The sequence below is a fragment of the Liolophura sinensis genome, chromosome 12, assembly GCF_032854445.1.
Source record: "Liolophura sinensis isolate JHLJ2023 chromosome 12, CUHK_Ljap_v2, whole genome shotgun sequence".
NCBI lineage: Eukaryota > Metazoa > Mollusca > Polyplacophora > Chitonida > Chitonidae > Liolophura > Liolophura sinensis.
In genome coordinates this window covers 5811660-5825156 of record NC_088306.1, presented here as the reverse complement: position 1 = coordinate 5825156, position 13497 = coordinate 5811660, and the positions used below count along the sequence as shown (strand labels likewise).

Sequence of the window (13497 nt, the reverse complement as noted above, 5' to 3'; positions counted from 1 at the left end):
TTTTTTTGATACCGGGGCCAGGACTGTATATTCTCTGATCCCTACATCAATAACCAAACGTATACAACATAGGCAATCCACAGCGACACCATTTTGTACCGGGATTTTGGGTCTGTTGGTGTAATGGTGTAAAGAAAACTGATCATGCCCATCGGTATCGTTACAGAGAACACAGAATTATAGCGTTAAGTGGGAAGGTCTTCCAGCAACGCGCTGATGGCCGTGGGTTTTCCCTGGGCCCTGCTTTCCTGCCAACACAATGCTGACCTCCGTCGAATAAGTTAAATAAGCGTACAACAACAATCAAATAAATCAACCGTTGTGGAAAGCACAAGGGTAAAATTATCCGCTCTTACAGATACGTGCATGTATACGGGTTACAATTAATATCAGAAAAAAATAACATAATACCATATAAAACGTAATTACAGTTGATCTTGTGACTCATAAGTTTTACCGTTTTATACAAAAAGAAATCCATAACACGTCTTACAATCGTATATAAAACACAGTATCACATGTTGTATGGTTAATAATCATGAACGACACGTGTGGACATGGGCGGCGATGATTGGATGATGAAACCATGCGATGATAATCACGTGAGCAGAGACAACGGCAACAACAACAATAATCATCTGTAACCATGGCGACCGTCTCTCATTGTAGTGCAGTTTTCCTCGCGGTGTTGCATAGAAATTGGTTCGATCTTTTCGTTAAGATCTTCAATAGAAACAAGTCGTATAGTCTCGTGCTCCTTTAAGCAGTTTTTGATGTCTTTACATCGATGTTTAGCATGACTGTACTCTACGTCGTTTTTTGATAAAAGGTTCACTGACTCAAACAGTTTTTTGTCCTCTTCGGAATTTGACGATGTTTGCCGAGAGGTTCCGGGGCACTCCGCCTGCCCTGGACTATATTCTCTTTTTGACTTCAGCAGGTTCATTTTTCGTCTTTGATAAAATATTCCAGCGAAGACGATGATATTAAACAACAACAACGAACAACCAATAGCGATGGTAAGGTTAAATGGGAAAGAAGTGCCCTTTTTCTCGTCACTGAACGGAATGTTGGACGCTTTCTGCCTAGGGATGCTGACGAATGATGACGTCAGAACAGGTGTGGTGGTCATGTGAGGCGGAGCTCTCGCGTTAATCTTCGAGGGTTTCGTAACGTTGACGGCCACGGTTATCGTTGCACTAGGAGTCGGTGTGACGGTGAAAGGGAGAATTTTATCAATGTTTTCCAGCCGTCCGGGCTCGTCAAACGTAGAGAGATCGAATCTGTTGGCCAGCTCGTCGTCTCCCATGTTAGGTTTGTGAAGTTTAGGGATAAGGTCTAGCCAGAGCGCCACGTGACGACCCCGATAGTGATGAGATACCTTAGGCCTCTTACCTGCCCGAAAAAAGAAAATCGGTGATGAGGTACATGAACGATTCACTGACTGAGTACCTTATAATTAGCCAAATGATTGATAAAAAACCCCACACTCATTGACAAATATTACTGTTTCAAGCGGGAAACTTGAACGATATAATTAGATTAACTTTAATATTTTATTATTTTTGGTTTTAATATCGTGCTTAAGAACAAGACGGTCGTTGTGAGCTCAAGCCCAGCTCATGCTGGCTTCCTCTCTGGCCGTATGTGATAAGGTCTGTCAGCAACCTGCGGATGGTTTTGGGTTTCCCTCGGGCTCTTTTCGGTTTCCTCTCACGATAATGCTGGCCGTCGTATAAGTGAAATATTCTTGAGTACGGTGTAAAACACCAATCAAATAAATAAATAAATAAACAAACAAATTTCCCCAGGGGAACGTTTAATTTTAGCTGAGTTTGAATTTTGGACTTAAGAGGTTTGATAAATACGGGCACAGGAGTGCCCATACAACTCACCGCTCCCTATATTAGTCCGGTACTAACAAAAAACAATCTGTTAAATTTAACAGAAAGTGTGTTGTGTGAGTGATGCTAGAATATATTCTGTTATTACAGCAGATTATTCTGTTAAATATAACACACCTGTTCTATATTTATTTAATATAAAGATGTGCTAAATGAACAGGATATTATGTGAATATGACACATCGTTATGTTATAATAACAGAATACATCCTAGCATCACTCACTCAGACAACAGACTTTATGCTCAAATTAAAAGATTATTTTTTGAGTGTACTTGACAAACCTCTTGATTTGAAGCCAGGACCAAGCCAGAGCCTTCAAAAACTAGGGTAGAACTAGTGACTTTCCTGCTCCGTTTTCATTTAATGTTACTCAATATGATGACAACACAGCATTTTAGTAATGCTAGACGCGTGATAGGTAATATATTGAAAGTAACATTACGGTGCATTTTTTACCTAATTCTGCTTAAGCCATGGCGCTACGTGGGGTGTAAATTGCAACTATTAACGCATTTACAAGTTGTTAGAGGCCGTATTTCATCGGGAAAGTGTGACCATTTACTCTCATCGCACCGTCGACTCTGTGCTGGTTTTACTCAGGTCTTTTACTATATGTATTGATTAGGCGGCGGTCACCTGGGTAGTGGTCAACATTTCGCCCAAAGTCTGGATACATGAAATTAGGCCTACTGGCTTACTTAAGGCAACTGGTATCATATAGCACGTGTCAATGTGGTTTAAATGGCAATAGGCCTATCAATAAAGGTAAAAAAAAAATATACCATGGGTTACTGTCCACAAATTCATATGTCAATTAGAATAGCACGAGATATTATGGGCTTCAGGCTTAGTTGGATAACGTTATAACCAGGTGCCGATTTGGGACGCATATGTAAATCGTATACTGTTATTAAGGGACGGTTTCCATGTAATTGTCACGCATGTGTACACGCATCGCTGCTGACGTCCAGCATATATCTGATGTTATCGAGTACGCTTGCAACATGTAAAGCTAAAGGGCCTTACGTATTGGAGCTTTGCTATGCATAAGCTACAACAGATTAAGGCTTCTGCGCACTGTACCTCTTGTAGTGTCGCAAACAATTGCACCGCTAAACAAACTGAGCTGTAACCCAAAGAAGAGGCAAAAACTTTGTTTCCGTCGTAAATCTGATAGTGTTTGTGAGAGAGGAAATGAAATTCTGCAGAAGAAATCAGACAAGTGGCAGATCGTATGAGTACAGGATTGGGTAATTCGATCAGCGCTCGGGCTAGGCGAGCAATTAGTATGGCTTGTTGACTGGGTGCCTATGAAAAAAAAATAGATTAGGTCACAACTAAGGTGAAAAACATTATGCCATTGTCATACATTTTTCAATCAACCCTTAAATTGGCAGCGGGAAAGAGGGTCCATGTTTTGTTTTAGATGGCCGTATGGAGAAAATCGTGTCTGTCAGAGGCTAATTCTGTCCGAGTAAACGGACCAAACATATTCCAATCACTGGGGTTGTTATTTTCGTAAATACATGTCACTGTCACGCTGGAGGTATTCGTGGTTCTCATGTATGAAGCCTTATGAGGAAACGCCCATGTCACACAACAACTTCACCCTGAACCTTATAAACAAAAAACACACAGGAATACTCAAAAATCTTAATACTCAAAATTACTGATTCAACTGATATGCTATGAGCGCCATACTCAGGAAAGTTTCACTTATACGGTAACAGTGAGGTTTCATATGTAAAAATATGTAACAAGGATACTTAAACAACGCTGAAGATATTTACTATTTGGTATATTTCAGGGACCATATTTCATTTGGTGGATACAGCTCGATTTCACTATGGTCTCCTGCAGAAAGCCTCGCAGGAGGCTTTTTTTTTCACGATTATATTCCTGATTTCTTTGTTGACTAGAGGTCGAGTTCACTGAAGTTCACTGAAGTTTTACTCGCACAAAGGCTTGACTCACACAGGCGTCAAACTCACAAAGACATCTCACTCACACAGAATTCAGACTTACGCCGAGGTTGGACTTAAAACACAGAGATCGTACTCCTGTTAAGGTTAAATTTGCGCAGATGTCGAACTTATACCGAGGTCGGACTCACACAGTGCTCCGACTCATATAGAGGTCGGACCTTTACTAAGATCAAATTTACACTGATGTCAGACATACAGAGCTTGAATTTAAACAGTAGTCACACAAACGTCAAACTTTCACTGAGGTCAACCTCATACAAAAGTCGAACTCACACAGAAGTGAAACCCACAAGTCAGGCTCATACAGAGACCAGATTTACACAGAGGTCGGACTCGTACGGAGGTCCGACGCACACAGAAGTCGGACTTACACTGCAGTCAGTTACACTGAAGTCGGACTTACACAGAGGTGTGACTCATACAGAGGTCGAACTCATACAAAGGTCTGACTCATACAGAAGTCAGAATCCTACAGAGATCAAACTTACACAAACGTCCAATCTACACAGAGCCCGGACTCACACGGAAATCAGACTCCAACAGAGCTCGGACTCACAATGAGGCCAGGCTTACACAGAAGTCAGACCCATAAAAAGGTCGGACCCGCACAGAAGTCAGTCTCTTACAGATATCAGATTCACACACAAGTCAGGCTTACACAAAGGTCAGACTCACACGGAAGTGAGATCCATACAGAGGTCCCATTCATACAAATGTCAGACTCACACAGAAGTCGGACTCATACAGAAGTCAGACTACCCCAGAGGTCTGACTCACACACTGTCAAAATTTCACTATAAGGTCAAACTAATACAGTGACCGGGATCGCATAGATGCTAGACTTACACATAGGTCGATTAACTCGCATAGAGATCACACTCACAGTTTGTGACGGTTTGCTCTGATTTTACAGACCCTCGATACACAGATGAAGAATGATGGAGACTTTCTGCCGTTAATACGGTCAGACAAGCGAATTAGAACCAAGAGACAAATATGATTCTACGACAGTGGACACCTGAGCGTGGTGAGTTCACCCTGGGAATTTCGCCACCTCAGAGGAATGGCGGAGTGGTGTAGACGACGGGCTGGTCGAGTGGACGGAGGATTTAAGACCTTTCTAGACAGTACACCAGAGAGAAGCAGACTTCTGGTCAGGGTAGGACTGGGACTCGTGGTGAGAGACAAGGGTTCTAGACGATCATGACGACGATTTCTGTCTTGGCTGTTAACAGACGATCTGAGAGTCGCTATAAAGCTTTAGGACGTGTCGTTCTCCGCGTTGTCTTGTATCAGACAACCGTCCATCAGATGTCTGCAGAGCAGTAACACCCCGTAATCTCACACTCCAAATGTCTGCCCAGGTTAGGCTGGTCGGATGAGGGTGGAGCTGAGGGGAGGGCTGTGCGTGGGGGGACCTAATGGCGACTAAACATCAAGTAGATGGCTGATTGACTGAGCTACTCATTACTCAGGAACAATACCAACATGTTAACTATGTGTCCGCTATTTCTTAGATGCTGTCTCCCTGTTTTCGTGCTTTCTGCGTGATTCGCTGATATCTTTATGATCAGTGACCTAATTCTATTGATTATACTACAGCTCATTTAGATTATAAAATGAGATTTACTTTATTGCGTTATTACATTCATGACTTGCTTGGCTGTTTTTGTTGTTGTTGTTTTTTTGTTCAGTGATTGCACGCTCTTTGATTCACCCTTTGTGTCGCTCTTTAATATTTGTTAATTAATCGATTACATGTGCATGTTCTCATGCATTAGCAGCTTCATGTTTAATTGCTTTCACGAATTTTACATTTTCTTTTCTTGAGGCACTCACAGCTTTCTTCACCGACAGATTTATGGATAGTTTCTTTACGGGTCACCACTCCATTATTTATTTCTTGCTCTGTGAGTGTTTAGATAATCATTTAAATATTCTGGTGAACAACCTGCAGTGTTTTATGTTTCTCTTTGCTCTAATCGTTCTTCTAGTGAATCTGTCACTGGTTTATTCACTATTTGTTTCATTAATGACTTCCCTGTTTCTTTTTTTTTTCTTAATTCACTGATTAATTTATATCACGAATTGTTTGTTAGCCTTTTGATTCGAGTAAAACTTGACTGGTGAATTTACATAATAGATTAGCCGATATAATTAACATATCAGCACGGAGTGAAAATCGCGCTTGCTTGTCTGATTACGTCCCTGGTTATTAACTCCGCCCTCGAGAAAAGAACACTTGTATCAAATCATTCGGTGGCATGGATGAAGGAATCCGCTTGTTTGGAATAAACCACCGACATTTGGTAAGCAACTGACCAACTCTCCCACATGTAACGCAATGAGTGCGGAATGTGTGCGCCATATTGGTGGACGGCAGATGATCTCATAAGAAGTTCATGTAAGTGTACATGAAGAGCCTAACATTTAAGTCCACTCTCGAGGGCTAGGCCAAGAACATAAGACGTGCAAAAGAACAATGTAATTTGAACAGACACGGGAGAGAAACCACTTCGGTGGCCTATTGGCTAAAGCGTCCGCTCCAAGGTTGTGAGACCTGAGATCGAGTCCGGGTCGGGTCATACCAAAGACTTTAAAAATGGTACTCGTAGCTGCCCTGCTTGTTGCTTCTGACCGAGAAGTTAGAGGAGGGAAACATGACTCGTTGACACGGTGTAAGTATAACTTGACTGGGAAGGGTGACGCCCCACTAATGGGTTGACAATGATTTCTGCCTGGCTACTCTTACCTATATGCAGATAACTCTGTCTCCTGGAATTGTATTTTGGCCATTTTATACCGGCAAATCTGTTTTTCGTTCCGTCCAAGGAGTCTGGAAGTTCGGGCAGATTAGGATCCCTATAAATCATGATGGGTCATTGTTAGACAGTTTGACAGAGACCAAATGCGACATTATTCAGGGAACAATCCGTAGTACACTCAAAAAAATAATCTGTTAATTTGAGTGAGTCTTTTGTCTGAGTGATGCTAGATTGTATTCTGTTATTACAACACAATATTATATAGTATTCAACATAAGTCTAATAGAATATTTATTTATTTATTTATTTGATTGGTGTTTTACGCCGTACTCAAGAATATTTCACTTATACGACGGCGGCCAGCATTATGGTGGGAGGAAACCGGGCAGAGCCCGGGGGAAACCCACGGCCATCCGCAGGTTAATAGAATATTTACGTTGAATTAATAGAATATGGGTGTTATATTTAACAGAATAATATGCAACTGTAACAGAATGCGTTCTAGCATCATTCAGATAACAGACTTTGTGTTAAATTTAACGGACTATTTTTTTCAAAGTACTCACACACATACTCACGCCATCACGTCAACAAATTCCCTGCCCAATCACGGTTTTGAACCCACACCTATTGTGTCTGGTCGATTAAAGGGCATGCACCTTTCTCCACTTGGCCTCGATCCGCTGGTATCTTTATGAAATGGTAAGTCCAGTGGTTGTAGAATTGCACGTCTCAGTTGTTTATTTCCCCACTTAATTCTATTTATTTTTTTAAGTTGATTAGTGTTTTATCTATTTATCTTTTTAACTGGTGTTTTCATTCGTACTCAAGAATATTTTACTTACAGTATACGACGGGAGCCAGCACTATGATGGGAGAAAACCGGGGAAAGGCGGGGGAACTCATACCATCCGCAGGTTGCTAGCAAACCTTCTCACGTACGGATTAGTGTTGTATGTCGTAGCCAAAAATATTTCACTCATACGACGGCAGCCAGCATTATCATGCAAAGAAACCTGCCAGAGCCCGAGGAAACCAGCCACCATCCGGAGATTCACTGAATTCGAAACTTGTTAGACGTAACTAAGAACTTGTAAATATCACCAACTTAGTAGATACACACAAACTAAATATGCATATTATGTATTATAAAACGATCAGAAATTGAATCACTGGTGGAAATTGGCTTTTTCATATTCGTTAGCTAAATGAATGCAGGCGTGCATCATACCACTAAACAGGGACATGTAACAAACCCAAATCAACATCTATATATTTACCTAGCCATAACACGCAGGTGTGGTTGAGAGTGTAAACTTACCTGCCTGTACTGTCTGACTTAACTCACAACTTCTTACCCAAGCAAAAAAAGGATACAGCAGTTATTAATTGTTATTAAGGTCATGTAGCGAATCTTTATGAGAAACTAATTGACACAGAGCTTATCGACAGGTGACTTGTGTTATCAGAGTGGTAAGGGGATATAAATGATGCGTGACACTATATCAGGGCAACAGTAGAAAGCAACGTAACATAACCTATTTTTTCAAGGGAGCGTGACATACCTATGTTATATGTTACACCACGGTCACTAAACTAATTATGTCCCATGGTCATGTTTTAAATTTATAAGGAAGCCGTTAAACACCGTTGTATAAACTAATTACTGGGGGAAACGCTGCAGCGCTTAAGTGCACTTAATACAGCTGTGCCTATATGGCAGTGCCTGATCTTTTTATGTTTTTCTTTCAATTCAGTTACAGCTGTTTGGTTCGGGCTAAGGTATAAGGTGTCAGGTATTAAAGACGTACCCTGTCTTGGCGAAATTGCTCCAGTACGACATGACCGCCTCGCTCACCAGCCGTGCCGTCTTGCCGAAGTCGTTCGAGAACGGACTGAGCTTCTGGACTAGAGGTGCTCCAAATACGTACGGAAGTTCGTTTGCGAACGGCGAGTTGAGAAGATGGTGCGACGTCTCTCCTCCCGAGCTGAAGGTGAACGTGTACAGGAAAGTGTTGGCGGATTGGGAATGGAAGTTAGCCACGTTGACAATGGGCGCCACGTACAGCCCGTCGTTCAGGAGTTCCAGAACGTTATCCTTGGTGGATCGCCTCTCGATGGTATTCTCCCAGTCTGTGTAATGGTGGGCCAGTATTTCGTATATGTTCTGTTTCTGGTATTTAAAGGTGTTATGGACAAAGGTGCGAAGTATCTGAGATTTCCTGAGCTCCGTCATGTTAGTCACAATATCCTCTTGGTTCATGTATTCCACAGCGTCCGTCTTTGTGACGCCGAGCATGACGGCAGCCCGCGGGAACACGGACATGGGCTGGGCCAACAGGGACTTGACGGGGCGAGGAATAGCACCGCTGAACGGGTTACTTGCCGGTCCGAAACACGTTCGGTATTTAGGCGCCGATGGGGACGAGTTAAGCAGCTGCTCCACGCTCAATGATCGAAGACAGGAAATAAATGAAGAGGAAGATTCTGTTTTATTAAAACAGCCAACCCGCCTGCCTAGTTCATGTGAACATTTCAGTGAGTCCGTGGACGTTGCCCATTGATTCAGAGATGAACCACTCTGCAAAATTGCCCTCTGGAAGAGCTTGCCACCTGTAACGAAATAACAGACAAATGAAAGTAGAACAAAAACTGGATTCAGCGGGAGCTGCGTCAGGTTTCTGAAAAATAAGAGCAACATGTTTTCTTTTAGTGTAACGTAGTACAGTTTCCCCCCAACAATTCGAACTCACAGATCAATGGCTGAAATGGTAGGAAAGTATATATTTCAAATTCATGTACTTTCTCCCCTTGCATAAGAGATTAAATGTAAAGCAGATATTTTCACATAGAAGACCTGCTCTATAAATAAAAATTAATGCAGAGTGACAAAACAAATGGGGAACGGTAAACAGCCCATTTCCTAGATTAAGATGGATATCTCCAATATCCATCATGTCGGTTAACTGATCAACCAATTTTGTGGCACAAAAAGCACTGGGAAAAACTCATACATTCGTTATAAAAAATGTATGGGCTTGGTCGTACAAGTACTTTGAATGTTATGAAGTCTGGGAGAATGTTTGGTGTAGAAATATCCTTTAATTGTTCTTTCTAAAAGAGAGCGAGACAGTTTGTATGTCGCAGTTTATCCCAGTGTACAAAATATGCTAAAGTTTCATATATGCCTCTATTCTAGTCACAAGACAAGATTTCTGCTTGCAACTGGTTTCACGGATATTATAAGCCATAGATTGGTGCCATTTTTAACATACTTGGAAAACTGACTGAGTTTGGACCGCAAAATACAAGTTTATATAATAGCGAGTAAAACCAGGACAACGAAGACAGTGCGATTTACAAATGGCCACATGTATGAGAGGTGAAATCCGGCCTCATCTCAGTGAACTGCCATCTTTGTAATTCTTTCTGGATACAGTCAGAAATGCTTTCAGGTCAGGAATGTGATCCTTCGAATGAATCCTCAGCTATTTTTAGAAATAATTTAGTTTCTTCATTTGGACGGCCCTTCTTCGTTTTATTTTTTTTCTGTTTGTTAAGTGGTGTCATTTTGTAGCACAGGCTTCAATGTTTCCATTCTAGGTATAAAATTGTGTGTTTTTCAGAGAAAGGTTGCGGAAGCACACCAGGCAAAAGCAGTGAAAGGTTTTGTTTCACTGGCCTCTGTCTGTGTGGCTTTGATCCCTCTCACCTGATACTCAGCTTTGTGAAAAATTTCATGGGTCAACCGATATCAGGAATTTGACATTAGTTGTGTCAGGGGGTGGGGATTATCAAGCCGGGAACTTTGGGGGCTCCCAAATTTTAGGGTCAGTGCCGTGAGGCTAACGTTAACATGTAAGTAAATTGAAAATTAATTGTGCACTGTGGCATGAGGCCGGCTGGTCAGGTTCAGATCATCACGAGACTTTCGGACGTCAGCAGCGCCGTCATAACGCCGACGGCTCCATGTAATGGCCAAGGGCCGTCAAGGTGGAAGGAGATACACATTTCCCTGTAGACGTTTAAAGTAATCAAGACGCGTCGAAAAACAGTTTGGCTTAATCGGGTATTCAGAATCTATTTGCAAACTATCTAGAGACGTTTAAGCAAATTTGATCAGCGCTTCATCTCGCCTGTCGAGATTGTCGTGACATTACTGCTGGCGACTGAATTCCCGTGATATGCTCCTATTTAATGCGTTTACAGAGCTGTTATTTCTGTACACGCCGGACATTTACAGCGCTGTGCGCAGACTCACCGGGCCGACTTCAATTCCTGTAATCAACTCAAATCATAATAAAACGACGCGCACAACGTTAACTGTTACCTTTATCATAATTATAACTAACTGCGATTTTTACACCGTAATCCCACAGGATAACAGGCAGAATTCTATAGCGAGTTTTAAACCTCACAAAAAATGATGGCATCTAAAGTAAATGACTGGCACAAAGTATACATTCACAACTTGGTCACAACCTGTACCACATGGTATATAGGCGTTTAACTGAATATATGCCTGTCTTACATTTTAACACGCATTAAATGTCGGTACAATGAGAGCATGTCCGTATTACGCAATTTATATCTGTACCGTGAACTACACATCTGTACCCTGAACTACATGTCTAAAAACTATATGTCTGTAACACAAACTATATGCCTGTATTATGCACGAGCTATATATCTGTTCCACGCATCACTGCTCCACGAACTGTATACATGTACCAGATGTTATGCAACCACAATCGATTACATGTGCTTTACCTAGCAGAGCTGAGCATATCATAACATAGCCGAGCATACACAGCGTATCAGCATGATACTTATATAAAGCCATATCACTGTACAAGTAACAATACCGCTATAGCCTGAGGCATACACCACGAGATAATAATCGTGCAGAAGATGTACCGTACTACATATCAACAGGCAAGAACACGGTATAATGTCATTTAACTTGAACCATATATCATTTCGTTACAAGTTACATGTACATAATGTAACTCATTACATATCAAAATGATACACGTCATACCACTTGTATGAATGAATAAATGAATGAATACTTATTGCTTAACGTCACATCGGCAATAATTCAACCATATCGTGGCTACACTGTACAATCTGAGACTAATATAACAGAATATATTATTTGTCCCAGGTACAGTGAACTATATCATTGTAGTTTGAGCTATGCCAATACATCAAGAGTAACACAATCATGAATAAGTTTTATTGTACTACACATCAACATGACACAAGCCATATCACTGTACACTGAACTATATCATTGTAGTTTGAGCTGTGTCAATACATCAAGAGTTACATCACCGTGTATAAGCTTTACTGTACTACATATCAACATGACACAAGCCATATCACTGTACACTGAACTATATCATTGTAGTTTGAGCTGAGTCAATACGCCAAGAGTTACATCATCGTGTATACGCTTTAGTGTACTATATATCAACATGACACAAGCCATATCACTGTACACTGAACTATATCATTGTAGTTTGAGCTGTGCCAATACACCAAGAGTTACATCATCGTGTATAAGCTTTACTGTACTACATATCAACATGACACAAGCCATATCACTGTACACTGAACTATATCATTGTAGTTTGAGCTATGCCAATACACCAAGAGTTTCATCATCGTGTATAAGCTTTACTGTACAACATATCAACATGACACAAGCCATATCACTGTACACTGAACTATATCATTGTAGTTTGAGCTGTGCCAATACACCAAGAGTTACATCATCGTGTATAAGGTTTACTGTACTACATATCAACATGACACAAACCATATCACTGTACACTGAACTATATCATTGTAGTTTGAGCTGTGTCAATACACCAAGAGTTACATCACCGTGTATAAGCTTTACTATACTACATATCAACATGACACAAGCCATATCACTGTACACTGAACTATATCATTGTAGTTTGAGCTGTGTCAATACACCAAGAGTTACATCATCGTGTATACGCTTTAGTGTACTATATATCAACATGACACAAGCCATATCACTGTACACTGAACTATATCATTGTAGTTTGAGCTATGCCAATACACCAAGAGTTACATCAGCGTGTATAAGGTTTACTGTACAACATATCAACTCGTACGGCACAGGCCAAATCACTGTACACTGAACTATATCATTGTAGTTTGAGGTATGCCAATACATCAAGAGTTACATCATCGTATATAAGCTTTATTGTACAACATATTAACTCGTACGGCACAGGCCAAATCACTGTACACTGAACTATATCATTGTAGTTTGAGCTATGCCAATACACCAAGAGTTACATCATCGTGTATACGCTTTAGTGTACTATATATCAACATGACACAAGCCATATCACTGTACACTGAACTATATCATTGTAGTTTGAGCTGAGTCAATACACCAAGAGTTACATCATCGTGTATACGCTTTAGTGTACTATATATCAACATGACACAAGCCATATCACTGTACACTGAACTATATCATTGTAGTTTGAGCTGAGTCAATACACCAAGAGTTACATCATCGTGTATACGCTTTAGTGTACTATATATCAACATGACACAAGCCATATCACTGTACACTGAACTATAGCATTGTAGTTTGAGCTATGCCAATACACCAAGAGTTACATCATCGTGTATAAGGTTTACTGTACTACATATCAACATGACACAAGCCATATCACAGAACACTGAACTATATCATTGTAGTTTGAGCTATGCCAATACACCAAGAGTTACATCATCGTGTATAAGCTTTACTGTACTACATATCAACATGACACAAGCCATATCACTG

General features: G+C 40.8%; 1 protein-coding gene across 1 annotated transcript in view; it reads right to left on the bottom strand.

The window, feature by feature from the left end:
• Positions 1-442: 442 nt before the first annotated feature.
• LOC135479384 (neuroligin-4, X-linked-like) overlaps positions 443-13497 on the bottom strand; it is a 28269-nt gene continuing 15214 nt past the window's right edge. The window contains exons 3-5 of the mRNA XM_064759210.1: positions 8468-9269; positions 6644-6753; positions 443-1395 (exon numbers count right to left, since the gene is read on the bottom strand). Coding sequence (XP_064615280.1) covers positions 635-1395; positions 6644-6753; positions 8468-9269 — 1673 coding nt within the window. The 3' untranslated portion in view covers positions 443-634. The remainder of the gene's footprint in view (positions 1396-6643; positions 6754-8467; positions 9270-13497) is intronic.